Raw genomic sequence first — 25738 nt, 5'->3', positions numbered from 1 at the left:
ACTATTTGTTGGAAAGATAAAGTGGAACGAGGTAAAGGTGATTCAATAATACCTGACAGGCTCTTTAAGTAAAATTTTCTGCATATTGCACATTCTCCTCTTTAAGTAAAATTTTCTGTTAAGTTAGAACCAAAAATCCAATGAAACAAGAATCAGGTTAGCACATAGTGCAAGATACGAAATTGGTTACTAACGAAATAAAGGTCTAGTTTCTATACCTGTACAGTCCCATTCTCTAGGCGAGATTTAAAATCTTCTCAAAATCCCTTCGATCCCTTTTGTCTCTGGAAACCATTTCGTGTTCGCTAACAGAACGCCTAACTTCCACTTCCACTCATCAACATTGGCCACGGAAGATGAAGCCTTATTTAACAAGTTCACGCAATGTATCAAATCATTTCCCAAGTAAAAAAGTGAACAAAATAATGAATTAATAGCTTACTCAGGCGATTTCTAACACCGCTGGCTAAAGTACAAGAGCAGGAAGCTGCTGCAACTTTGTGGCAGCTTGACTCAATGCGCCTATTAGCTGTTCAGAAACTGATTCTTCAATGACGGTTGGGGATTACACCAAACCTTCAACATATTCTTCTTTCAATCTCAGAGGTCTCCTGACAGTCAATTTCGATGACATTATGATTTTACTTTCTATCCTGCATTTTAGACTTTACGTATATTACCAGTGGAAGTCTGATATTTGTTGTCGCCTTTGCGTTAGCATCCTGAATCAATATCTCCATCCTCTACAGATTCGCCAATGTTGAAGGAAGCCTCATGTAACAATTCAATCTGCAGATAACAGAACACTTTAAAAACTTCGAATATACTTGTGAGCTTAAAGATGAGAAATAACAAGTAAAACAGTGTTTACTCAAATATAATCCAGCAGCGAGTAAACCACCACCCAAAATTCCATCTACTTTCGACACACAGAGACCTGGAAAGCTATAGTATGAACCAATTGAGTTGGAAAAAAAACGTGTTGCATATAAAATCTGGAACTGAGAAAATATATAGTATTTTCACTTATACACGTGAATTTGGACATACTGCAGCAGCGATTCAAACAATTAGTGATTATTGTAAGTTGAGAATGAACAAATATATGAATCACTTACAGAGATCGAGAAAAAGGATATTAAGTTTTCATTCCATCGTTGTTGTTGCAGCGTCGTATAGTGCATCATCCCCGATTCTGTGAAGAAAGTGAACCACCAAGAGAAGCAACAAAAGAAAAAACCGAAATATCAGTCTCCTTCCGATCTAAATCGTAACGATGACCACAAAAAAAAAAAACCAAACTTTAAGCAGATTTAACTCACTCTGTCTGTGGAGACGAAAAAGGTTTCACCTTTTGGAGGACATGTAACATCTCCAGCTGGTTTTTGGGATGATCCACAGGGAGGCCTGAAAGAAACATGGTAAAACCATAAGTAACAAGACTTCAAAAAAAATCAAACGAGTAGTGAAAGAAGCTGCAATTCAAGTATCGGGAATTATACTTACAGGGGATAAGTGTGTTTGTCCACGGTTTTATGATAACGTTACACAAGCTGGTTGTCAATAACTTTACATCTGAATTAAGGATTAACTTCAAAGAGGTTAAAAGAAAAACGACAGTAGAGAAAAGGAACTGAGATCAGTTACTTACCGAGATTAAGAAAAAGGATATTAAATTTTCATTCACCATCGTTGTTGTTGCTGCATCATATAGTGTGTATCACTCCTCATTCTGTAACAACACAATCTGCAAATAACAAACACACAACTTAGAATATACTGGTGAGATCAAAAATGAGAAAATCACAAGTAGGTAAGTTTTTACTCGAATATAATCCAGCTGCTAGTAAGCCACCACCCAATATTCCATTTACATTTGACACACAGAGACCTGGAAAGCTATTGTAGGAACCAATTGAGCTGAAACGTGATGCATATAAAATCAGGAACTCAGAAAATAGATAGTCTTTTCACTAGTTTCAGATGGAGATTGGAGACAAAAAAGTTTAACCTTTTGGAGGACAAACGTAACATCTCCAACTGGTTTTGAGATGATCTACAGGTGCTGAAAGAAACATGGTAAAACCAAATGTAACAAAACATTAAAAAAATCAAACGAGTAGTGAAAAGAGATGCAACTCAAGTATAGGGAATTACTTACAGGGCATAAGTATTGTCCACGGTTCTATGATAACCTTTCCAAAAGCTGCATCATATTCAATTACTCCACATCTGTATAAAGGATTATTGGTTGAGCATATGAAACAATTAGACGACAAAGCTAAATTAACTCGGTACATTTAGGATCTGATACATTTACCTTTCGGACTGAAACTGGTTTTGAGATGATCCGCATGGCCTGATAGAAACATGGTAACACCATAGGATTATTGGTTGTGCATATGATACATTTAGACAACAAAGCTAAATTAACTCAGTACATTTAGGATCTGATACATTTACCTTTTGGACTGAAACTGGTTTTGAGATGATCCGCATTCCATCGTTGTAGTTGCTGCTCATATAGTGCATCATCCCCGATTCTATAAAGAATTTTTCGCTCAGTATATCAAAGCTTGAAACTTACAAGTTCCTGTCATGGGAAGCAGAGACGATTTTGTTGGACTTTGAGCTCCAATCTGTTACAAAAACAACTTGTCCATGCTGCAGTAATTCAAACAATGATCACTGTAAGGGAGAATCAAGTTAGGATCTGATACAGTAAGACAATAAAGCTAAAAAACTCAGTACATTTAGGATCTGATACATATACCTTTTCGCAGGCTATAGCTAACACGAGAGATGATAGCCATTCAGCTCCTTCCAGGCTCCACACATACCTTCAAGAAGCATTCCAAACTCAGTTTACCAAAACTATATAAAAAAAAGCACATGGTCAGTTAATTTAGAATTTCCTCTAAGTATATCAAAGCTTGAAACTTACAAGTTCCTGTCATGGGAAGTAGTGGCATTTTTGTTGGACTTTGAGCTCCAATCTATTACAGAAACAATTAGGTCATGCTGCAGCAACAAAAAAGAAGAAGATTAATTGAAAAAAATTCAAACTTTAAGCAGATTGAACTCACTCTGTGGAGAAGGAAGCCGTATGGAGTTGAGACTATCAAAGACCATCAGTAGAATCATATTTCCAGGGAGATTTCTGCCAATGAATCGTTGGAACATGTTATGTTACATTAGTTTCAGATGGAGATTGGAGACAAAAAAAAAAAAAAAAAAAAAGGTTTTACCTTTAGGAGGACATGTAACATCTCCAACTGGTTTGGGGATGAGCCACAGGGCCTGAAAGAAACATATGTAACAAGACGTCAAATAATCAATCAAACGAGTAAGGAAAGAAGAAGCAAATTCAAGTATCGGGAATTATACTTACAGGGCATAATAAGCGTGTTGTCCACGGTTCTGCTATAACTTTACCACACAAGCTGCATCATAATTCCACATCTGAATAAAGGATTTAACTTCAAACAGGTTAAGAAAAAGAAAAGTAATTTGAGATCACTTACTTAACAGAGATTAAGAAAAAAGGATATTAATATTACATTCCATCGTTGTTGTTGCTGTGTCATATAGTGTGCATCATCACCTCTCTCATACTGTGAAGAAAGCAAAAAAAAAAAAAAAATATCAGTTTCATTCCGATCTAAATAGTAACTATAATGAAAGAAAAAAAAACAAACTTTAAGCGGATTTGTTAACTCACTCTGTTGTGAGGTTGTCTGTGGAGGGGAACTTGAAGCGGACGAAGACAAGGAACATCGTGTTGAATGAGTCGGGGGATTGTCAAAAAGACCAGCATCCATCAGTAGAATCATCAGACTGCCAATGAAAGAATGAATCGTCGTTAGTTTAGTAAACCAATCAATCAAAAATACAAACTTTTTAAACTCTTAACTCGAGTCGAGTCAAACAAAAAATTCGAGTTCATAGATAAATTCATAAGAAGGCGAAGACAAAAAAAAAATACCTCTGATTTGTTCAATACATGTTAACCCTAGTTAGTCGCCGTAACAACTCTCTCTTGCTATATCTTCGTCTTCCTTCAGGCGTGTTTACCCTAGTCGCCGTAACAACCAACGCTCTCTACCTGAAGCAATCTGCTTCAGGTTCCTCGTCGACATTAGAACGAACCCTCTTCTCTCTCTTTTCTTTTTTTTTTTTTCTCTTTCAGGTGGTGAAGAAGAGTGTCTCTCTCTGACTCTGTTTGTTGTCATCAATAAAGCGAAGAAGAGGAGAAGACCTCATCAGTGCTTATTATATCGAGATGAGATAACACCAACGGTTATTAATAAAAACCAAATCCTATTTTTGCCAGTTTTCTATTTACAGCCGTTAGATGCAATTGTAATTTTAGATCTGACGGTAGATAGGCCATTAAAGAAAAAAATGAAAAAAAAAAATTTATTGTAATTTGGAAATATCTAAGGAAATTCCTCTTCTTGATTCCACGCGCTTTAGGCGCACTCTCAAATTAGGAAATTTTGATAGAACGACAAATCGTATCTTTTGTCAGCTATCTATTACAGCCATTAGATGTAATTATATTTCAGATCTAACGGTGAATATAGATTTACGGATTAGCCGGTTTTTTCTTAAAAGCAAATGAAAGGAAATTAGGATTAATGGGAAAATTGGAAACCACCCACCAACGTTTTTTTATTTTTTTTTCTTTTAAAAAAATTTGTTATTGGGTCAATTTACAATCTTCATGGGCCCTAAAGTAATGTCTCGTAATTGCTGAGAACCAAAAAAAGGTCCAAAAGTATAATAATGCATTTTTGTAATTTATGCTTTTTGTCATACTTCATACACATTGATCAATGATCACCATCGTCTATTTGAAATTGACCATGATCTAGTATCTTCGGACGGATGGAATTGCTGTTCCCTAATATTTTGCTTCTACTCTTGTGTCGCTAATTATTTTTGGTTTTAGTTATAAATATTCTACTTGAATACCGGTTACTTATCTAGTGTCTCTCCACACCGTTACGTCTACATCTTACTTATCACAATCTATTATCACTTAATCTTCTTATAAACACAATTCATGCTTCATATTTTACTGTCTGTTCACTTTTGTGAATTATTGAGTAGCTAATTGTGTGTAGGTACACTTCGAGTGATGTTATTATAGTAAGAAGTTGTGTTTAGGAAGGTAAAGGTGATTCAGCCTTTTAGACACTCGAGGTAGTCCAAGTGGAGCTCTCTCCAATGAGACATGCGTGCATTCGCTAAAATCCATCCAGAAATCGTTTTGTTTTCCCACACCCCGACGCCATTTTCTCTTCCCTTTTCCGTTTGGCAAATTCCCCAGAAACAGTGATTTGGATCATCACAAGTACTAAGTAGTATCCATATATCATTCAAAACAAAAAAAGTACTAAGTAGTCATTACACAGCACTAGGTTATTGCTGAAGAAAACCAGAGTCAAAAGCCTATACCTATTCGATTAAACATCGTATCTCGCTACAAACATATGAGATATAGCGTAGCTTACCATTCTATCTCCACACTTATTATGCATCAAATATTGATGTCTTTACGGTTTCATGACACGATAGGCAATATAACTATCATCCCTAAAGAGCATCTCCGCGTCTTGAGGAAGAGTTATCTCGGGGTTCCACGGACGACAAAATACATGTTGGCCAGTTGGTATACTCAGGTGGCCAGTTCCCATTATGAGCTTCTTCTTCTCACTCTCATCTACACATGGTGAAGCTTCTCTACCATCGATTGTGGGATTCTGAGGCATACGCAAAGAACAAGCTGCAATGCTCCTCTTGATACCATTCGTAGCTGGTGAATTAGGAGTAACAACGTTTGTAGGATTCTGAGGTCTAGGCGAAGAAGAAGCAGCAATTTTCATCTTCATATCATCACTAGTTGGTGCATTAAGAGTACCATCGTTTGTAGGATTCTCAGGCACATGCAAAGCAACATTCATCTCCTTAGCATTACTGGCTGGTGCGTTATGAAGATCTGGAAATTCTGCACAGAATGAAGACTGTAGAGCATGAGTTTAGAATGAATAAACAATCTTGACCATATACTATAAATTTGACGTTGGAATTCATTTCATGCAGTTAAGTAAGGTGAGATACGACCCTCTGACTGGACCACAAATCATAGCAAATGAAGAGAGATTTCCCTTTGACAAACAAACCAACGCATTATTAAAGTAGTGTAGGGTTTAAAGAAGACCAACCATTTTCATCCACTTTAGTACACTTTGCTGGGGCATCAGGGGTCATCAGCACCTCGGAAGGTTGGGACTGGATCTCTTGTAGACTGCTCTTCACATTTGAAGTTACAGCTTCTTGTCTCTCACAAGGCAAAGAAGGCGATGAGGTCTGGTTCGAGTTCCCTGAACATCATAGATTATCACAAACTTGTCTCGTTTGACTTTTTTAACATTGGAAATATGCATCAAGATAATAAAATCAAATGGTTTTGAAACAAACAAACAAACAAACAAAAAAGTTGTTTCATGATTTGTTCGTTGTGAAACTGCTCACCCTCATGACCCAGTTTCTGACTTGGCCATGTAGAATAACATCATGAGGGGAATACTGATCTAGAAAAGTTCAAAAGATTGACAAGAAGAACCTCATATGCAATTAACAAGATTAACTTTAGTCAAAATGTCTACAGCTGAATGGAATTTGAAAAACAGTTCACAAGAACAGAGGTAAACAATCTATAATGAGAAACAGTCTGATCATTTCTTATCTCATACCATGCACCAACTGAAAAATAACATAACTTGCTGGTTTTGAAATATTTGACCATTTTTAACGGAATAAATAAGACAATGAAAAGCAAGGGATGTTAAAAGGTTAGATACATACCAGTTTTTATACTCATGAATGCTACTTTAGCAGCACTCATTTCAGCCAACTTTTTGGTTTTGGCCTCTTCTCCGGTGAAGACCTTCCCAGCAAACTCAACAGTTGAAGTAAAAACTGGCGAATGCGATGGACCAGATGTAACAGTTGCATAAACTGGTAACAGAGAATTTCCTTTCTGAGCAATCTCTTGTAACAGGTTCTTGTATGCAACATCAATTCCCTGTGAGAGAAAAGATAAAATCAGATTTTGAAAAAGCACATAAACTGTGATCCAAAAATGAGGGGGGGGGGGGGGGGGAACTAGCCTCAGGACTCTGTGGCCGCAATGAAGCCAATGCTATTTTGGCAGCGGCATGTTCAGCCGATTTAAGAGTCGGAAAGAATTCCTGGCTCTGGTAAGTCTGTCCACAAAATGTAACCTTAGATCTAAACCGAGGAGCATGAGGAGCCCCTTCTCGCTCAGTGACATACGCGGGTAGCTCCAGATTTTGTTTGAGGGCATATGCTTGCAGCTGACCTTTGTATACATGATCCATCTCTAATCTCTTTCTAAAGCTGGAGAAATTAACAACAAAGACAAAACAATAAAGCCAAAACCAAATTCAACAAACCTCTTTCAAAAAACGAATTATACATTACTAAACAACGCAATTAAACTTTTGCATGTTTTGAGTCACTCATCTAATGGAAGAAATTGAGGATTCAAATGGCTAAATTCTACAGAGGTAGGGTTTATATAAACCAAATCTCCACATACTGCTTCTGAGTTGGTCAATTTCACTGAATTGTTCGAATCGATGCAGACTGAATCATCTAGGGTTTCGTATCATTCAAATAAAAAAGGCGTGAAATTGAAGTTTACAGCAAACGAGCGAATTCAGAAAGCGTACCTCTTTGGGAATGGTGAAGACACTCGGAACTCGGAAGTAGTGAACGAACACGCAAGTACGCATTCGCCTAGTAATGATAAATTCTCTTTTAAGGATTCGACCGATGCGGTTTTTACCCAGCTGGAAACGGGTATAACCCAAAATATTCATCAATGGGCCAAAAGGTAGGCTTAATCATAAAGGCCCAATGAAACTAGAAGCCGCGATCAGAAAGGTACCATTTCGATTCCTCCCAAGTTTTTGGTGACGGCGGCGGCGGAGGAGGAGAACAAAAGGTTGAAAAGGGAAAGGAGGAGAAATGGTGACCGGAGAAGCGTTGATCGCGTACAGAGCCCTGCTCAGGGCCACAAGGAAATCGTTCGCCGGAGATACCGAGATGCTGAAGGCTTCAGCGTCCGAGATCCGTAAGAAATTCGATGAAAACCGCCACGTGGCTTCCGGCTCCGACATCACTCGCCTTCTCGAAGAGGCGCGTGAAGCGACGCAGTTCATTTCCACTATGATTGTTCAGGCCAAACTCAACGAACGCGGCGGATACGGTACGTTTTGTTGACTCATTACACTCTCTTTTTTTTATCTTGCACACCATCTGTTCGTTGAATTGCCTGAGTGAAAAAAAAAAAAAACTCGATTTTTTCTTGGAAACTTGATTTTTTTTTCCAATGCTTCTGTGTTGTAGAGGTGAAAGCAAGTCAGGATCACGCAGGAGCTACTTTGGAGCTTCCATCAGAAGAGATGCTTCGGAAAACAACTGTATGAGTAAGACAACATTTAAGACTTTCTGAAATTGCCTTACTCGTTTTGTTTAATCCGGAAAGGTGGAACATTTTTTTTTTGTCATCCTCTGTTTGTTTTCTCTCTTTACAGCCAAATTTTCAATCAATAAATGAACTCCTTACATACGTTTTTGGATAATACTCGTCCATTTCAGTTCTATTAAGTGTTTAAGAATTGCAGAATCTTATTTGACGTTCACGCCTTATATTTTGATACTGTTGTGAGTTATAGGCTATCGACACTCAGTTTCATATTTTTTGAATCAATGATCTTAGGAGCATTGTATTATTATTGTCTTAGAGACCCATTTCTGGTATCATACTCAAATCCATGTCACTGCTTACTACAAGTTTGGAAAAGAATTATCCTCAACATCAGCTTAGGGATTATCTCTATAGTGCTCCTTTTCACAGTTGCTTGTGTGATATCACAGAGTTTAGTAGGAAGTTTGAAAAAAAGAGTTGATGCGAGAAGAGTGAAGCCATGATGGTCCCATAAGTATGGTTCATTTTGCAATGAAAACCACTACACCGTCCTCTCTCTCTCTCTCCCATTCATGACTGTCCATGGTTTTGCTCAGAAGTCCTTTATGATCTTCATGGTTTTAATTTCCAAGTCTCTCTTATTAGTGTCTCAGTCATGTCTTTTGTTTCATAGGAATCATGTGAACCTTCATAACCATATATGTTTCGTTCTCTCAGTTCATGTGAGTTTAATTCAATTTTTTAAGCTGTATTCATAAATGCTCACGCATTACCTGATTACGTTGTTTATAAGAACTCACGCACGTCCTACGAAAGTATTGTAGCTATGGCGTGAAGAGGGGGGAAAAGTAATTAAGAAAAGAAGGATCCGACGAGATAGGGTCATGGGCCTCATGGCGATGACAACATTAGGAAATGATACTACAAGCTTATGCCGTACTTAACTAGATGATCTCCCATTTATAAACAGTTACTGCCTTACTGGTAATGTTTTCAACCTTTGTTAAATCCGCCTGGTAGAGTGAGAATTAGACCAATGATTACCTAAACAATAAATAAACCAAATTGAATGAGATCTCTAGTTTTATTAGGTTAGAGTAGTTGTTGGAAATGGTTTTTAATTTAAAAAATACTGATATTTGTGCAGAATAAGTAATCAAATTAGGAGTAGTTTGTCGAAAAAAACAAAAGTAATCAAATTAGGAGTTAACTAAATCAAACGAATTGCGACCAATTTATAACGTCGAACATAGCGTTAGAAACGTTGTGATCATAACTTCGACAACTAAAAATGGACCGCCATACGTACTTTTTATACTTTCACTTTTAAACCTACCAGAAACCCAAAATTAAATTTATACGTGTCTATATATACGATCTCTCTCGTCGACACCAATTTTGTATAAAAGATTACACATATTTCTTATTACAACACATAAGAAAGCTCCATGAGTTCTTCTATCGCATTTGCACTTGTCTTCTTTCTCCTTTCTCTCAATCCAACTTCATCATTACCGTCTAAGCGCAACAGCTACGTACAAAACGCGTGTAGCGTTACACACTACCGAGATCTCTGCGCTACGACGCTATCGCCGTTTGCATCAGTCGCCAAGAACAGTCCCAGCAAATGGGCACGTGCTGGCGTCTCCGTGGCCATAACCGACAACAAAGACGTCCTTAGATACCTTCTCAAAACACGGCTTTCGACGGTCGGGAAACGCGACCGCATCGCTCTCTCGGACTGCCGAGAACTGCTACAAGACTCTCTTGATAGTCTCCACAAGTCCTTGGCCGTCCTCCGGAAACTCAAAGCCAGCGAGTTTCAGCAGCAGATGAGCGATCTCGCCACGTGGCTTAGCACTTCCCTCACGGACAAGGACACGTGTATCGATGGGTTTGAAAAGACGTCGTCGAAGTCATCAACGGTCAGGATGATTCGGCGGAGAGTCACGACGTCTTTGTATGTCTCCAGCAATTCGCTCGCGCTCCTTAACAAGCTCGCGGCTAATGGTCTGTAAAATCTCATAAATCATAAAATTTTACCAAGCTTTAATATCCATGTATGCGTATAATAATAAGGTGGTTCATTGTTAAATCATATAGACAACAAAAAAGTGTAATCTATCTCATTTGAATTGAGTTACTTAAGGTTTATTGAGGAGGGGCCAAATCACAGCATTCCTCACAGCAATATGTTATGAGCGTATTGTCATTATATTGGTCCGGGCCGATATTATTAGTCCAGTATTGTTGTTTATATTTGAGCGTCCCAAGCCCAAGCCACCCAAACGAGTGACGGACCTGTCATAAAGTCAAACGTGGGAATAAGTCGGTGACAACACATAGTAAACAAATACACAAAAATATCTTTGGTAGACAAGATTTTTTTGTAGCACTTTTTTACTCGTTTTAGTTTTTTTTTCTTAAAACTGTTTTAATTCCTTTTAATATAGAATTAACGAAAATATATTGATTTTGCTTTACTACTAACGCCAAACGATGAACATATAAATAAATTAAAGTTCATGTTATTGTTTTGTTAGCATATTCTTGCTTCAAATCTTATGTTTAGGGTACCGATTCAAAGTTGCTACCCTTTTTATATTCTCTACATAGTATTTGTTTATACTTTAAGTTAACACTAATCTATTAATTTTTTTTTTAAAAGATGCTTTTATTTTGTCACTTACAGAGTTTCCATATAAGAGAGATAAGATCATCCTAAATCTATAGTTAGCTAGTCTTACTCCATTAGTTTTAAATAATGGGTAATAAAATTCAATTGTTATTTGTAAGCAAACAAATAAGTTGGTCTGATGAGAAAAAAAAAACAAATAATTTATATTAATTGTTAGCCATCGTGAATACAAAAAAGGTTAGGCAAGAGAGTGAAAGAGATGTGGGGCGGGCGACATAGCTAACCGCCAGGTTAGCATCACAAGTCAACGTAAACGCCAATATGCTCTTCCCTTTCTAAAATTTGTAATCACCTCCGAATCCAAAGTTTCATGTGATTTCTTTTTTGGTTCAAAGATTGATCAATATCTAAAATATCTAGCAACGTACCTTGGGAGCTAAAGTGGTATATATAATATTCAGAAAATATGTAGTTTTGTGAGGGAGGCCGAGGGAGGGAGCTCATGGTTAACGTACGCGTTAGATCCAAACCATGCGTCTTGCAATTGGCAAAGGTTTCATGTTATAATCAGAAGGCAGAAGTACACTCAAGGGAATAACTCAAAATAGAACTACCACTAAACTGGATCTACTACCTTAATCTTTTGGTTGCTTGGGAAGAAACTTTGTACACAAATAAAACAACAATTAAGTCAGAATTAATTTGAGTCTCTTTTCTTTTTTAGGCAATGACATTTAAATCTTATAGGCACTGGCAGACATACTAAGGGGAAAGGTGGGTCACCTGATCTGGGTAAACTAAGTAAATAGTTTGTTTTTACATAAAATTGCAGTAGCGCAGATGGTAAATTATGCACTGTTGACCTCCCCATATGAGTTCGAACCACCAATATAACATATTAAAAAAAATTCCCTGTAATTGACCTCCTTAAATTTATATACTAGGTCCGTCACCCGGCACTATTGTAAAAAAAAGAAAAAAACTGTTTAGCTAGTTAGAATTTAGAAACATGCTTTAACATTATGACAGATGCTAAAATACTTTAACGCAACTAACAAATATAAATATTATGTTATGTTATGCAGTTTGTAAATTAATTTTAAAGATGGAAAAAAAAAAAGAACGTCGAAATCACTCAAAGCTCACATACCAATATTTGGCTTTGAGTGCTAAGTTAGGGTTCGGCATTGACTTTTGTTTACGTGAGATTAGCAAACCTAACAAACCTTTCGTAATCATTTAATTACAAATTGAGTTATTAATAATAATTAAAAAAACACCATATGATATATAATTATATATGAGTGTTTCTTGTTGTTGCAAATAATGGACTAAGTAACAATAATATTAATGTCCGATATTGAAGGAAAGGTTGAATGAAATTTATAAAAAAAGGGAGGGGTAATATCGTAATAAGAGTGAAAAAGCAAGGGCCTTTGACCTGTAACGCTTCCGCTACTTAAATAGACCACAAAGACCGATTCGCTTTTCACTCTCTCTCTCTCTCTCGTTTTCAAGGTCTGACTCAGGTCCCGGCGAGTTCGACTCGGTGATTGTTTTTTTCCTTACAAAGAAAAACAAAATTAAAAAATCTTCTTAACGATTGATTTGTTTTTTTTGTTTTGATTGTTAGATCTTGAGAATTCAATTGCTGCGGATGGCGAGCGAGCTGATCAATCGGAGACACGAGGCGGATCAACCCACCGCCGATGCTTACTACCCGAAACCAATCAAACCATGGTTCATGGTGACTCGTCCGATGCGTTACTTGCTCCGTGAACAGAGACTTATCTTCGTCCTCGTTGGCATTGCAATCGCCACTTTGGTTTTCACTCTTTTCCCTCGCTCCACACAATCAACCCCTTACTCGGATCCGTTCTCCGGCTACGGAATCAGAACCGACGAATCGTACGTACCGGCTCAGAGGAAACCTAGCCTCGAGTACCTAAACCGGATCGGAGCTACAGGCGGGAAAATCCCACTCGGATTGAAACGCAAAGGACTACGAGTCGTCGTCACCGGTGGTGCTGGATTCGTTGGATCGCATCTCGTCGATCGTTTGATGGCAAGAGGAGACACTGTCATCGTTGTCGACAATTTCTTCACAGGTCGTAAGGAGAACGTGATGCACCATTTCAGTAACCCTAATTTCGAACTTATCCGTCACGATGTCGTCGAGCCGATCCTTCTTGAGGTTGACCAGATCTATCATCTGGCTTGCCCTGCCTCACCTGTTCATTACAAATTCAATCCCGTCAAGACTATCATATCCTTCTCTTTCTTTTTTTTTCTAATTTGATTTTGGTTCGATTCGGTTTTTGGGAAATTGTGGTTTTGCTTTTTTTGGTTGCCTTGACTTAAGAGATTGATACAAGACGAATGTGGTTGGAACACTGAACATGCTTGGTTTGGCTAAGAGAGTCGGTGCTAGGTTTCTCCTTACGAGTACAAGTGAGGTTTACGGTGATCCTCTCCAGCATCCTCAGGTCGAGACTTACTGGGGCAACGTTAATCCCATTGGTAATCATCTTCCCTAATTGATTCATTCACTCTTTTTATCAATGCTCTGTTCTGTTCATATTGGTTGTGTTCTCTCTAAATCGGAATCTGAAAACGAAAAGTGAGATTGTTTCTCAAACCTTTTGTCCACCGTCACGTGACACGACGACGTCTGTGCTTTCTTTCCTTTTCTGTGTCGGAAAATGCGCACGTTAGGAGAGAGAGAGGGGGTTGAAAAAACAGGTGTTTTATGGTGCGCCCCCCCCCCCCTCTTCTCTCATGTTCCTTTCAGATCTGGTCCCCTATCTCTGTACGGTCAAACCATTTGAACCGTAAATAACGGGTCTGTGTGATCGTGCGGCTCTCTTACGTGTCTCTACCTTAGACGCAGCCTCCTCCTCCACATTAACTTCTAGCCTAACATTCATATACCGACTTCCAATTTCTAGAATTCTTTTTGCAGTTATATTTTTACTCACACAGTAACTATACCGACACGTGCATGTTTTATTGTGCTTTAATTGATGACTGAGATTGGTGTTGTAATTGTGGGAACAGGTGTCCGTAGTTGCTACGACGAAGGAAAGCGTACGGCTGAGACGTTGACCATGGACTACCACAGAGGTGCCAATGTTGAGGTTTGGCTTCTCTTTTTTTTTTTTTCTTTTTTTCCCTCCCTTTCAAGCCAATTTTTTGTAATCGATGCTAAAGAAGTGATTGAATTCAATGACTGAGTTTGTGGTGTGTCTTGTTTGAATGGTCACAGGTCAGGATTGCTAGGATCTTCAACACCTACGGTCCAAGAATGTGTATCGATGATGGACGTGTTGTTAGCAACTTTGTTGCACAGGTGGGGTAGCACAAACTAATTAGTCATTGAAGAAGGGTTTTTGTTGATCATTATGAGTAATGATGGTTTTGAATTGATAATAATTGAACAGGCACTACGGAAAGAACCATTGACTGTTTACGGTGATGGGAAGCAGACAAGGAGTTTTCAGTTTGTTTCTGATCTGGTAAGGCTTTCCCACATTCCCTCTCAAATAACTATTCAATATACTACTATAACTTGCCAACACAAAATATATTTTTCTTTTCTATTGTTTATTGGGATGGTCCAACTTAAGATATATTCTTACTTTCTTTGTGGAAAAGGAAATAAAGACAAAAACTTGATAGGTGGTAATATGTCAAATCACTTGTGTATTCATTCTCTTAAAGTATTACACCTTTAAGCTTTTTTTGTATATAGTGGATACTACTGTTTAGGGTGACATTCACAGAGTAAAAGATTTTTACTTGCGTGTAGAATCCCTTCCGAATTCCAATACATATTCATGTTCTGGGGGTAGAATAAGAGGCTGGAAAACAGGGAAGTTAATTTGTGTAAGTGAGCTCACATGTTATTGTAGTTAATTGGTGAGTAGTATGTCGTGGGATCTAATAACAATGGCTTTTAAACATGAGACCCTAATCTCTGAGAGACATCAGAAATGGTCCCCACTTCAGCAATCTTATGAAAGATGGGTATCAATATCATGTGACAAAGGACCGAATGGGGTCTCTCATCTTTATTGCCCTTTTGTCCTGGTTATTTTTTTAGCTGCTAAGATCAATCTGATTTTTGTGTTTTTGTGATGCAAAAGGTTGAAGGTTTGATGAGATTGATGGAAGGAGAACATGTTGGGCCTTTTAACCTCGGTAACCCTGGTGAATTCACAATGCTCGAGCTCGCTAAGGTCTCTTTCTATGGCTATATGTATATCTATACCTTTTCCGATTCCTAATCTATAACCCCGGTTTCTGATATTGTGATTTGCTTGGTTTTTATTGGAAGGTGGTCCAAGAGACGATAGATCCAAACGCAAACATAGAGTTCAGACCAAACACAGAAGACGACCCTCACAAGAGAAAGCCTGACATCACAAAGGCCAAAGAGCTCTTAGGTTGGGAACCAAAGGTCTCTCTTCGTCAGGGACTCCCTCTCATGGTCAAAGATTTCCGTCAACGTGTCTTTGGTGACCAGAAGGAAGGCTCCTCCTCGGCTGCAACCACCACCAAAACAACTTCAGCCTGAGCAAACGCAGAATCAAGTAGCAGCCACTGTGGTTGGTAGTGGGTTGATAACAAAAATGCAAGACTTTGCGCAGAGCTACTACGACATTAAGAGAGGAGAGTTTCACTTCTTTTAAATTTATTTCGTTTTTGATTTCTATTTTGATAATCGTGTAAACGTAGAGTAAGAATTTGGTACCTTTACTTACTATTCATGGACCTCACTACAATTTTTAAACCAAACTTTTGTCTTTTGCTATTATAAAACTTAGTGTCATTACTCAACGATGCGTTTTTTGGAAGTCGAGAATATAGAAGAACAAGTGAAAAATACAAGAACACTGCTAGATTTTAAGGCTCATGATCAAAACATGTTTATCCGTTGAAGCAACAGTTAGAATTTAACAAGAAGAAGCACGAATTATCATATGAAGAACAACGCGAGCCAGCCTCTCAATTACTCTCACTTGGGGTTCCTGAGGACGATAATGACAGAGTCTCCACGCAGGAACATCTTGCTGATGAATCGATCTCTGTTGACAGGAAGAGCTTTCTTCTTTCCTTTTCCGGTTTTCGGGACCTAAAAAAAAAACCAGAGAACCCATGTAAGAAATGGCACTTGTTTATAAATGAACCAGAGACATAAAATGGATATAGAAGTTTACCTCAGTCCACATTTCTCTGACATTTTCAAGAACCATGTTGCAGTGCCTGTCAAACGCTCTAACTCGCCCAAGGAGTTTCCTGTTGTTACGGCAATTGATCAAGACCTGAGTGTTGTTCTTAACACTCATCATAAGAACAGAGAGTGGTCCAGTGTTGAACTCCTCCTCCTCAGTCTTTCCCTGCTACAGAATTACAAAAAAAAAAAAAAAAAAGCATGAGAAACTAGGATCCACATTTGGAAAAACACTAAAAAGAGTGTGGAAACAACAATGCAGCCAATACAAAATTGCACTGTTAAGAACATCAAGTACTCATCCAAAACTCTAGAAGATCTGTCAGAAATTCTCAAGACAGTGTCTCCGAACAGTAGCACAACCACTACAGAACCCACATGACTAGCAAAGGCATTCATTCATCAACAAATTCCTCGGTCATTCTCCCTGCTACAGAAGTACAAAGCTTGAGGAACTAGGATCCACATCAAAGGAAAACTAAAAAGAGTATTAAAAAGAATGCAGTAACAACACAAAATTGCCTTGTTAAGAAACATCAAGAAGTACTCATTCAAAACCAGCAGCAACATTCACATAGCCAAAAGTCTAAACGACCATCACTTAGCCAAAACTCTAAACGGCCATCACTTAGCCAAAACTCTAAACGGCCATCACTTAGCCAAAACTCTAAACGGCCATCACTTAGCCAAAACTCTAAACGACCATCAGTTAGCAATTCTCAGGACAGTGTCTCCCAATTAACTACCACATACAACCCCCAGAAGATACAGAAACCACATGACTTCTAAAGGGAATTCATTAACAAACTCAAAATTGAGAATCCGTAAGAATCAAAAAAGAAGGATAAGGAACCAAAAACGAAACAGCTGGGTTGCAGGCACTAAAAATCTAGACATAGACATGGCACAAATAGCGAAATTAGGGTTTTATGTTTATGCTTTAGATTTAAAACAAGAGCTTCAAATAGATCGAGAGAGCGCGAGAGAGAGAGAGGCGGATAGAGTAACTTACGTTGGTATCCTCGTCCATGGGCTTACTGAAATCGACAAAAAAAAAAAAAAAAAAAAAAAAAAACAGTGTTGAGAAAAAATCTAGAAGAAGAAGAACAAAAATAAGGAGACAAAGATGAGAGAACCCAATACCTCATGTTGATTTGAAGACGGTGGAAGCTGCAAAGGTTTGAATACGAAGAAAATTAAGAAACTGTTTTCCAGAGGAAAGCAGATCGAAAGAAATTAGGGTTTTACCTGCTGAAGCTAAATCCCGCTTTCGTTTTCCAAAGATCTCACTGTGAGAATAATAATGTTGCAAGGACGACGACTCGTCAGAGCAGTCAAGATTAAAGAGGGCTGAATTTAGGACCCATACATTTATTGGGCCATAAAAGTATATAACCATTTAGAGTAAAGCCCATACTTCAGTTATTAACTATTATTATGGCCCATTATAATAATTCAAAGGGATTGAAGAGGGGAATACACTACAAAGATTTTGGGAAACGAATATGAAATACAAAATAAACACATAAAAACAGATTCTTCTCTGTTTTTTAAGTTTATTACATAGAAGATCGATGAACCAAACGGCGTCCACCACCACCGTTTAACCCACAAAGGAGACTACTACTAGCTTGTTGTGGTCGTTTAGATTTCTCTTGACCGTTACTTACGACTTTAATAACATTGCAGGTACGATCTTCTTGTATGGGAGTGACTGTGAGAGAAGCGGAGTCGCCCGTACGTACGTCAAGCCAATTCACCATGTCAGCAAAAACGAGGTCAACGTTGGCGTCAGGCTCACCGGAAGTTAACCCATGCCACATGCCTGGATAAAGCTTGATGGTTTTGTCACGTGTGCTTGCTTTCTCGAACAAGGCTTTGCTTATCTCTGGATCAGTCACAATGTCTGCTTCACCGTGGAGGACAAAGAAAGGCAATGTGATCTCGTGTAGGGTTTCTTCGAGGTCCATGCTTGTTCTAAGCATTTCGAGTGCCGTTTTAAGTCTTGGCTTGTCTTGATATATCAGCTTGTTGTTCCTTATCTACATTTAAAGAAACCAAAGTTTTTTTATTAGTACACTTTTTTAATTATGAATTATGTCTTAGAGTAATTCGATTAATTAATATATACCTCTTCCCGCTTGACCGGATCCTTGAAAGCAGAATCGATAACATCTTTTGTTGGAACGATCTTCCATTTTGGTATAATATCTTCAACTCTTGTTAGTAGATTTATGACCACTGGGTGTGGTTTCACCTTCTCTGATATCTACTCAAACACACACACACACACAAACTAATGAATAAGCTGTCTTTAATTAATCAGATTAGCTAGTGTCTTAATTAGATATCATAAAAGGACTGATTGTAAGGATTTGGTAAATAAAGAAGGGAAGAAACGTGACGTGACCTTACACATGGGAGCAACGAGAAGGGCACCGTTCCAAAAAGAAGGATCTTTCTTGTGAAGCAACAAAGCTACCGCACCTCCCATTGATTCTCCATACAAAAATCTACCTTTCTCTTTGTATTCTTCTTGTGCTATTATCAAATCATAAAAATTAGGTATTAGTCTTGTTGATGGAGATTGGAAACTGAAAATCAGATGTGGCCAGTCCAGTCTGAACCAAAACGAAACTTAACTACTAGAATGATATATTGTCAAAAACCAAAGGAAAACTAAAACCATTTGGTCAAAGCAGAACTTAAGCTGAAACAGGATGACACCAAAAGAAAAAAGGTATATTGATTTCTATATTACATACATTAATCCAAAAAGCCTTAACTGAATGGTGTAAATTTGGAAAATGACAATTAGTATAGATAGTTTAAAGGTACCAGAGATGAAAGTGTAATAGTCGTAGCAGTCGTTTACGATATTACTAAACTTTTTAATATAGCAGCGAGCTCCCTTCGACCGACCATGTCCCTCGTAGTCCAGACCAAACACTGCGTACCCCGCTGATGCCAGCCGTATTCCGCATTCTATTTTCAAACGTTAAAAATATTATTATTAATCAAAAACATTTGAATTTCAATGAGACAAATGTGGTTAAGCAGAATTAGTTTGTTAAAGATCACAATCAATGACGGTTCACGAGTTTCTCGTTGCGTAAGAAAAAGAGAAACATAACTAATTAAAAATCATACCCGTGGGGACTCTAGTATATATTCTGTCTATTTATTGTTACTCTTCTAGTTAGGTAGACAATCACAATTATAAAAATTATTCGAGATAATTTAGTAAGTAGACGTACCATACTTAGCTTAATCTGATAAATCAAGAATAAGATTTTAGTTACTGGCCAAGTTATTTTACCATGGGAGAGATAGATAAAACTCAGCCACACGGCCCACACCGGCTTATAGGGAAGAAAAAGATACGAAAAATGTGAAGAAGAGATAAGGATAGAGTGTAACGTTTCCCCAAAATAAAAGATAACAACAACAACAATTCAAAAGCTACGAAGCCGACAAAAGTGCGATACTCATAGATTAGTCCTGCAACACACTTTTTTTTTTGTTTGTTATAAAATTATATCATTGATTTGTCTTTCCTACCAAAAAATTATTTGCCAGAAGAGAGTAGTAGCAAAAGATCCGGGATTAGATGACGAGATCAGAGATCTACTACAATGAACACAAATATGGTTGATAATGTATCACCACAAAAATCCTCATCTCATTTGATAATTAATAACTCTATCCAATGTCATGCCACTATAACATTAAAACACTAGAAAAATTAATGATTGTCTCTGTTTTTATAAATTAAGTACGGTGGTATCTTTAATCTTTAGATATTATATATGCATGTATTGGGCAGAGGAGCATTAAACGAGAGAGAGAAGGAAAAAATAAAAGAGTACCCTACCTCTCATGAAGCTACTGCACTCCATAGCGTAACCTGCACAATATATTTGATCAATTCTTCTATAAGCAAATAATGAATCAATCAAATCAGAGAGGAAGCCCCAGAGAGAGTTTAAACTCAAATTAAAAACGGAAGATTCAATCTATAAGTTAGTTACCATGGCAGAGGAAGACCAGAGCTCGGGGAGAAGAAGATGGAACCCATCTGCAAGCGAACAACTCAACGCCTCTCGAGTTTTTAATGTATTCCTGTGTACATATGCAACATGTAAGAACACGTACGAACCTAGCTATCAGAGTAATAGCAGAGAATCTCTCGTCTCGAGTAACTTATAATTTATTTATTAAATGCATCAGTAACCAAGAGAGAGAGAGAGCGAGAGATAGAGAGACTGAGATCAAAGAAAGACAGAAGAAACAAACGTACCTCTTCGTATTCGTATTCGAATCTCAACTTCGTCATGCTTCAGAGATCAAGAGAGAGAGAGAGAGATTATCTGCGTTTCCGATATAGAAAGAGAGAGAGATATAGACGGAAGACCGAAGGCGGTTATATACTTTTTTTTTTTTTTTTTTCTTACAATAAAATTTTTATTTGGAATAATAATAAAAAAATTAATTGTAGTGGAAAATTAGAAAAACATTTTGACATGATGGGCGTGCGAATGAGACAGAAAAGCCCATTCATTGGTACCCAATCTACAAGAAGCCTTTTCAATGTAAAAAATCTTTACGTTATATACAAAATATCAACAAACAAATTGCTGCTCAAATGAAAATAATTAGATATTCACTCATGGTACTTATATTTTTTGTTTAGAAAGGCAATACAGAGTTTATTTATTATATTAACTATATATGTAAATAATATCTTTTGTATTTTTTAAATCTTCAGTTGTTTTACATCAATATATTAAGTAGTGTATAATTTCTATTATCAATATGTAGTGATGTATTATATAATTAGGATATCCTTAATGTTCATTAAATTTAATTTTGTTACAAATATATTTTTTTGTGATTTTTCTTTTTCATTTACAATGTAGAGATAATAGTATTACATAATATATTCTATTTTTATAATTATATGAGTATACTATAATTTGATTTTGTAATTTTTGTTGTTTTATCTCTATATCATTTAACACTTTTGTATTTATAATTGTGCAAGTCGATTAAAATGGTAGAGTGTTTTTTTGTAAAGTTATTTTAAATCAAGAAGTTTAATCAGAAATCTAGGCTGTTATTATTGTCTACGGTTAATCAATTGTGTTTAATATTTAGTACAGTTTTTTAGAAAAATAGATTAATTATATAAAATATTTAAGACTAATGGGTGCTGGTACAATACTTTTGTTAATTTGAATAATAGAAAATTTTCTTCATTTATATTCTAAATTTGATATTATTTAAAATAAAAAATAAATATAAAATTTGTAAATATAGTTGAATTTGAGAATTTATTTTATAAATATCTCAAAAAATGTATATATAGATGTGATATATCCATTAGTCAAATAATAGTAAATAAAGCCAACGACGATGACGAATCCCGTATTAATCGCTCACTTGGGCAAATTATAACTTGCAAAAACACTACAAACCAACCGGAGGACGATTGGTTCTAATTTCAAAACGACTTTCAATGAAAATATAAGCAGATATCGCCAGCCAAATGGATATAACAAAACTGCATAAATTCCTGAAATGTGTAATATAACATCCAAAAAAGATAAGAGAGAGCATAAAATGTTAAAGATAAAACAGGTATCCAAGATAACGCTAAACAGAACCATCTTATGTTTCATAACAACTGACGAGCAAAAGAGATGCTTCTTAGTTCATTCTCTGGGCAGCCTCCTTGGCAAGAACCCTCTCCTTAGCTTTGGTCTTGGCTTGAGACTTTGATCCCATTATGCCACCTCCCCACTTCTTCCTGTACTCCTCGAACTTGTCGTTGAAGTTTGCCTATTCACCACCCCCCAAAACATTAACACACGTTAGAATATGATTTCTTTGGAGTCTCAATGAGAACACGTTCTTTTTTTGTATAGCATTTCTCTACTATTCCTTAAGTCAAAAGCTAATTTACCTTGATGGCCTCGAGGATTTTGCTAAACTCGAGCTTGTCCTCGTTCTTGACAGTGGTCAAGCACAAGGCAGCAGCAGTCTTCTGGTGAACGACCTGGAAGTAGAAGCAGGAAAGTGAACATAAATCAGGGTTGATTCTAAGTAAAGAGAATGGGCCTGGAATCAATGGGGACTATCAAATTTAAATTACCGCTCCAAGACGAGATTTGCCCTTGACAATACAGTAAGGGACTTCCATTTTCCTGCAGAGCGCAGGTAACCAGACAACCAACTCGATAGGGTCAACATCGTGGGCAATGACCACAAGCTGAGCCTTGTTCTGCTCGATGAGGTAGGTCACGTGGTTGAGTCCATACTTCACAACAATGGGCTTCTTGGATTCAGAAGTCTTTCCTTCGGACTCAGCTTGAGCCTTCTTCAAAAGACGATCTTTCTTTGCAGCTTTGTCTTCTGGCCTGTACTTGAGAAGAATCTTGAAGAGATTGGTTGCTGCAATAACAAATACACGACATACGTTAAGCAACTGATCATTGAAAGCCAAAGAGAAGAAACAAACACATGGGTGTCTAAAAACATATAACAAAGCAAGGAATGGATTACAGCTAAAGAAAGAGGCATTATACCGAGATTCTTATCAAGAGTCTTGGTGAACTGGTTAAGAGCCGGGGGAACCTTCAACCTCTGCTTAAGGATACGCTTCTGCCTTTGAAGACGGATGGATTTAGGCCATTTGATGTAGCGAGTAAGATCCTTCTTCGGAGGCAAAGCACCACCGATACCAAATTGCTTGGGACGTCTCTCAAACAATGGGTTGGTAACTTTCTCCTAAAATAAAAAAAAAAAAAAAGAAAAAAACACCACAAAACCTAATCAGAACCCACCCACCGAACGAAAACTGATACATTACGAGAAGAAGAATAAACGATGATAATGCTTACCGGCTTCTTCTTGGTAGCTACTTTCACTCCCCTTTTGGGTGCCTACCATCGCATATAAACAAACGCAAATAAGCATATCAGAAACAGGACTCACTACATCATAGCTAGCTAGTACAAGAACAGAGACTAATTCGATGCGTTCCACAAATATAAGCTACAGAAATCAAACAAAGCCAGCGCACCCTTAATCTATGCTATAGTCTCCAGGGAAATCAAGTAGTAGTTTAATCCAGATTTATGAAAGAAGAAATGACGATTCAAAGGAAACGAAAGAGACATATAGATCTAAAGCAAACGAAATGTAACAAACGACGGCGGAAGTGAAAGCTGAAAATGGAGTGAATCGGCGTACCATAGTTGTCGATTTCTTCGTCTGGAGGTAGAGACGGCTGAGGTGAAGAGCGGCAAAGCACTGGAAATTAGGGTTTTGGGTTATCACACTTTATAAAGGGGCCTGGCTGCCTCAAAGCCTATATATATTTATGCTAAATTACACTTTTGGACACTCTCTTTCTCAAAGGTTAAAAAAAAATGTAATCCCATTATTTTTTCTCGAGGCTAAGAAAATTTTTAGCTTATAAATTTATTTTATGACCTTTTCTAAGCTCTTAATTTTAACACAAATTCAATGATTTGTCATCTTTTGTTACAACAAACTACAAAAACTATAAATCTTCAATTCTTAACATTATTGTAATTTTTATTTTATTTTCAACTAAACATTATTGTGATTATATACGAACATTAAAAGGCTATCAAATCATTAGAAGAAAATACGTTTAAATTCTGAATACTTTAAATTTACACATACAATTCAGCTAACAATGGCTGTTAAAAAATCAGTTTTGATGTTTTATTTTTATGACCAAAATATCTTTGCAGAACATTATACACTATTCATTCAGTCTATTCCACATTTAATCAGCAACTACTGCAAATGCGGTTTTGGGTTTGACAGACTTCGTGTGTGTGTTTCATTGGGAGAACATGTATACAGAGGCAAGACCAAAACTGCGGTACATAGAAAAGCCCTAACATTCCTCCACTGCTTCAGTCACCTAAATTCGAGTGAACCAGAGAGTCACGGTATGATCTTCTACGTTCCAATACCCAAGACACAGGTGTCTTATCAATGGACTTGTCTGCGAGACCTGAAAGCAAGCAACAAAACCAACAGTCGTGCGTTACAAATAGCTTCAATATCCAGTGACTAGTCTATGGCTGCATCAGAAGGAATCTGATCTGAGGAGCCAATTACACTCACGTTAAGAGAGCGAAACCGATACAATTCAATCGTTCTAATCACCTTTAAGTTAGTGTTGTTTAGGCTCAGTCCTGGTGCTATTAGCTAAAACACTAAAAGCAGACACGAGTCCAGCTGTGCCAACAACATGAGCCCAGTTTCTTGTGCTAATAGCAACAGCTGCTCCAGCCACAGCTCCTCCAACCAAAGCATTCACCCAATCACTCTTGCCTCGATATCTTTGAAGCCCACAATGCGTCATAGTAAAAACACCACTTACAAGACCTAAAAACGGAAAAAAAAAAAAAAAAAAAAAACAAAGTGAAACTGATGAGAAGCAATCACTAATTCAAGAATTCGGAACAAAGTGGAACTGAGAAGCAGTTCAAGCAACTAATCCAAAAACCTAAAGCTAAGCTATATCTGCATTATATCAGATAGATCATACATGATCTTCAAAAAGAAGAAGCATATGCAGCATTCTAGTGACAAGAAGAGTATCAAAGCCTAATGTTACAAAACACAACACTAAATTTAAAAAAAAACACACACACACAGAGATAAAGAAGCAAATTACCGCACTGAAATCCGAATCTGCCAATGGATTTGGCCTACAAAAGTCAGAGCACAAGCTAGATTAATCTTTGAGATGATTGCTCAAGTTCTCAGCAACCAACCGGAAAAAAAAAACAAAGCAAGAGAGACTAGATTACCACATAGGAAGCCTGAGATACGCCGCTTAAACCTGGCGAAAGCAAATCGGCAACAAGTCACTCAAGAGACGAATAATTTGAATCAACAAAATCTAACTTCAATACCTATTTTACGTGCATCACGAGGTCCGGCGCAAAACCCATATAATCCACCGGCCTGAGCTTCAACAATATAAAATTAAAAAAAAATCTACTGAATATCTCAGACATGTATACACAGACACACACACGCAAACATGACTCCAAATGTATATATCAGTTATTACCGTCGCGACACGGATAACTGATTCGACGGCGAGGGAAGAGCAAGGCACGGCGGAGAGCAACTCTTCCTCCATCTATCGATCCTCCTCCTCTCTCCCAAATTAGAACAAAACCCTTTTTTTTTTTTTTTTTTTGAGAAACCCCATTATTGCAAATTAAAATTACCGGTTTAGTTCGGTTTTGTCAAGAACCGTTTTGATATTTAAAAATCGATTTCTGAT

General features: G+C 37.3%; 8 protein-coding genes and 1 pseudogene across 21 annotated transcripts in view; 3 read left to right on the top strand and 6 right to left on the bottom strand.

The window, feature by feature from the left end:
* The window catches only part of LOC104699604 (uncharacterized), an 11324-nt gene extending 7083 nt beyond the window's left edge, over positions 1 to 4241 (bottom strand). Inside the window, exons 1-22 of one of the 7 annotated variants that reach the window (XM_087457826.1) lie at positions 3986 to 4241; positions 3722 to 3837; positions 3561 to 3614; positions 3392 to 3462; positions 3249 to 3300; positions 3087 to 3160; positions 2945 to 2996; positions 2774 to 2840; positions 2588 to 2664; positions 2464 to 2515; positions 2321 to 2359; positions 2162 to 2232; positions 2012 to 2065; positions 1826 to 1920; positions 1652 to 1747; positions 1507 to 1575; positions 1323 to 1407; positions 872 to 1195; positions 681 to 789; positions 443 to 611; positions 219 to 363; positions 53 to 115 (exon numbers count right to left, since the gene is read on the bottom strand). In XM_087457826.1, the coding sequence (XP_087313952.1) occupies positions 2218 to 2232; positions 2321 to 2359; positions 2464 to 2515; positions 2588 to 2664; positions 2774 to 2840; positions 2945 to 2996; positions 3087 to 3144 (360 nt within the window). In that variant the 5' untranslated portion in view covers positions 3145 to 3160; positions 3249 to 3300; positions 3392 to 3462; ... (1 more) ...; positions 3722 to 3837; positions 3986 to 4241 and the 3' untranslated portion in view covers positions 53 to 115; positions 219 to 363; positions 443 to 611; ... (6 more) ...; positions 2012 to 2065; positions 2162 to 2217. Of the gene's footprint in view, positions 1 to 52; positions 116 to 218; positions 364 to 442; positions 633 to 679; positions 790 to 871; positions 1214 to 1322; positions 1408 to 1506; positions 1576 to 1651; positions 1748 to 1825; positions 1921 to 2011; positions 2066 to 2161; positions 2233 to 2320; positions 2360 to 2463; positions 2665 to 2773; positions 2841 to 2944; positions 2997 to 3086; positions 3161 to 3248; positions 3301 to 3391; positions 3463 to 3560; positions 3615 to 3721; positions 3838 to 3985 lie in introns of those variants that run through there. The other 6 variants (XM_087457821.1, XM_087457822.1, XM_087457823.1 and 3 more) reach the window with 6 other exon arrangements.
* Positions 4242 to 5358: 1117 nt separating this feature from the next.
* LOC104699602 (double-stranded RNA-binding protein 4) lies at positions 5359 to 8170 on the bottom strand. Its single transcript, XM_010414940.3, has 5 exons — positions 7764 to 8170; positions 7179 to 7428; positions 6874 to 7093; positions 6231 to 6389; positions 5359 to 6013 (listed from the first exon to the last, which is right to left on the bottom strand). The coding sequence occupies exons 2-5, from the start codon at positions 7407 to 7409 to the stop codon at positions 5562 to 5564; spliced, it is 1062 nt and encodes a 353-aa protein (XP_010413242.1). The 5' UTR covers positions 7410 to 7428; positions 7764 to 8170; the 3' UTR covers positions 5359 to 5561.
* Positions 8062 to 9615, top strand: LOC104699601 (mitochondrial zinc maintenance protein 1, mitochondrial). 2 transcript variants are annotated; one of them, XM_087457818.1, is made up of 3 exons: positions 8062 to 8302; positions 8443 to 8522; positions 9349 to 9615. In XM_087457818.1, the coding sequence occupies exons 1-2, from the start codon at positions 8062 to 8064 to the stop codon at positions 8520 to 8522; spliced, it is 321 nt and encodes a 106-aa protein (XP_087313944.1). In that variant the 3' UTR covers positions 9349 to 9615. The 2 variants fall into 2 exon arrangements, with proteins under 2 accessions (XP_087313944.1, XP_010413240.1); XM_010414938.3 differs by lacking the exon at positions 9349 to 9615 and adding an exon at positions 8974 to 9283.
* A 298-nt stretch (positions 9616 to 9913) lies between these two features.
* Positions 9914 to 10678, top strand: LOC104699600 (pectinesterase inhibitor 6 pseudogene; annotated as a pseudogene). The gene has a single exon (XR_015561608.1). The product of XR_015561608.1 is annotated as a pectinesterase inhibitor 6 pseudogene (transcript).
* A 1858-nt stretch (positions 10679 to 12536) lies between these two features.
* Positions 12537 to 16001, top strand: LOC104699598 (UDP-glucuronic acid decarboxylase 2). Of its 3 annotated transcripts, none has more exons than XM_010414927.3 (8): positions 12537 to 12680; positions 12796 to 13428; positions 13535 to 13682; positions 14220 to 14299; positions 14428 to 14511; positions 14603 to 14677; positions 15308 to 15400; positions 15499 to 16001. In XM_010414927.3, exons 2-8 carry the CDS (start codon positions 12820 to 12822, stop codon positions 15736 to 15738), a joined length of 1329 nt encoding a protein of 442 aa, XP_010413229.1. In that variant the 5' UTR covers positions 12537 to 12680; positions 12796 to 12819; the 3' UTR covers positions 15739 to 16001. The 3 variants fall into 3 exon arrangements, with proteins under 3 accessions (XP_010413229.1, XP_010413228.1, XP_010413227.1); XM_010414926.3 differs by having other exon boundaries at positions 12597 to 12691; XM_010414925.3 differs by having other exon boundaries at positions 12627 to 12711.
* LOC104699599 (uncharacterized) lies at positions 15947 to 17764 on the bottom strand. 4 transcript variants are annotated; one of them, XM_010414928.3, is made up of 5 exons: positions 17644 to 17764; positions 17539 to 17565; positions 17408 to 17432; positions 16382 to 16564; positions 15947 to 16296 (listed from the first exon to the last, which is right to left on the bottom strand). In XM_010414928.3, exons 2-5 carry the CDS (start codon positions 17541 to 17543, stop codon positions 16180 to 16182), a joined length of 330 nt encoding a protein of 109 aa, XP_010413230.1. In that variant the 5' UTR covers positions 17544 to 17565; positions 17644 to 17764; the 3' UTR covers positions 15947 to 16179. The 4 variants fall into 4 exon arrangements, with proteins under 4 accessions (XP_010413230.1, XP_010413232.1, XP_010413231.1 ...); XM_010414930.3 differs by having other exon boundaries at positions 16382 to 16561; XM_010414929.3 differs by having other exon boundaries at positions 17539 to 17737.
* A 48-nt stretch (positions 17765 to 17812) lies between these two features.
* On the bottom strand, positions 17813 to 20825 carry LOC104699597 (caffeoylshikimate esterase). Its single transcript, XM_010414924.3, has 7 exons — positions 20696 to 20825; positions 20427 to 20517; positions 20270 to 20302; positions 19234 to 19380; positions 18806 to 18936; positions 18527 to 18664; positions 17813 to 18437 (listed from the first exon to the last, which is right to left on the bottom strand). The coding sequence occupies exons 1-7, from the start codon at positions 20729 to 20731 to the stop codon at positions 17955 to 17957; spliced, it is 1059 nt and encodes a 352-aa protein (XP_010413226.1). The 5' UTR covers positions 20732 to 20825; the 3' UTR covers positions 17813 to 17954.
* A 1119-nt stretch (positions 20826 to 21944) lies between these two features.
* Positions 21945 to 23849, bottom strand: LOC104699596 (large ribosomal subunit protein eL8y). The gene is made up of 6 exons (XM_010414923.3): positions 23650 to 23849; positions 23298 to 23339; positions 22983 to 23184; positions 22550 to 22848; positions 22361 to 22453; positions 21945 to 22236 (listed from the first exon to the last, which is right to left on the bottom strand). Exons 1-6 carry the CDS (start codon positions 23650 to 23652, stop codon positions 22105 to 22107), a joined length of 771 nt encoding a protein of 256 aa, XP_010413225.1. The 5' UTR covers positions 23653 to 23849; the 3' UTR covers positions 21945 to 22104.
* Positions 23850 to 24060: 211 nt separating this feature from the next.
* Positions 24061 to 25693, bottom strand: LOC104699595 (outer envelope pore protein 16-4, chloroplastic). Its single transcript, XM_010414921.3, has 6 exons — positions 25520 to 25693; positions 25359 to 25410; positions 25254 to 25285; positions 25118 to 25151; positions 24604 to 24825; positions 24061 to 24448 (listed from the first exon to the last, which is right to left on the bottom strand). The coding sequence occupies exons 1-5, from the start codon at positions 25589 to 25591 to the stop codon at positions 24611 to 24613; spliced, it is 405 nt and encodes a 134-aa protein (XP_010413223.1). The 5' UTR covers positions 25592 to 25693; the 3' UTR covers positions 24061 to 24448; positions 24604 to 24610.
* Between the last annotated feature and the right edge of the window lie 45 nt (positions 25694 to 25738).

The sequence above is a fragment of the Camelina sativa genome, chromosome 7 (genome assembly GCF_030686135.1).
Source record: "Camelina sativa cultivar CO46 ecotype springtype chromosome 7, ASM3068613v1".
Taxonomy (NCBI): Eukaryota; Viridiplantae; Streptophyta; class Magnoliopsida; order Brassicales; family Brassicaceae; genus Camelina; species Camelina sativa.
This window is presented reverse-complemented; position numbering and strand designations above follow the sequence as displayed.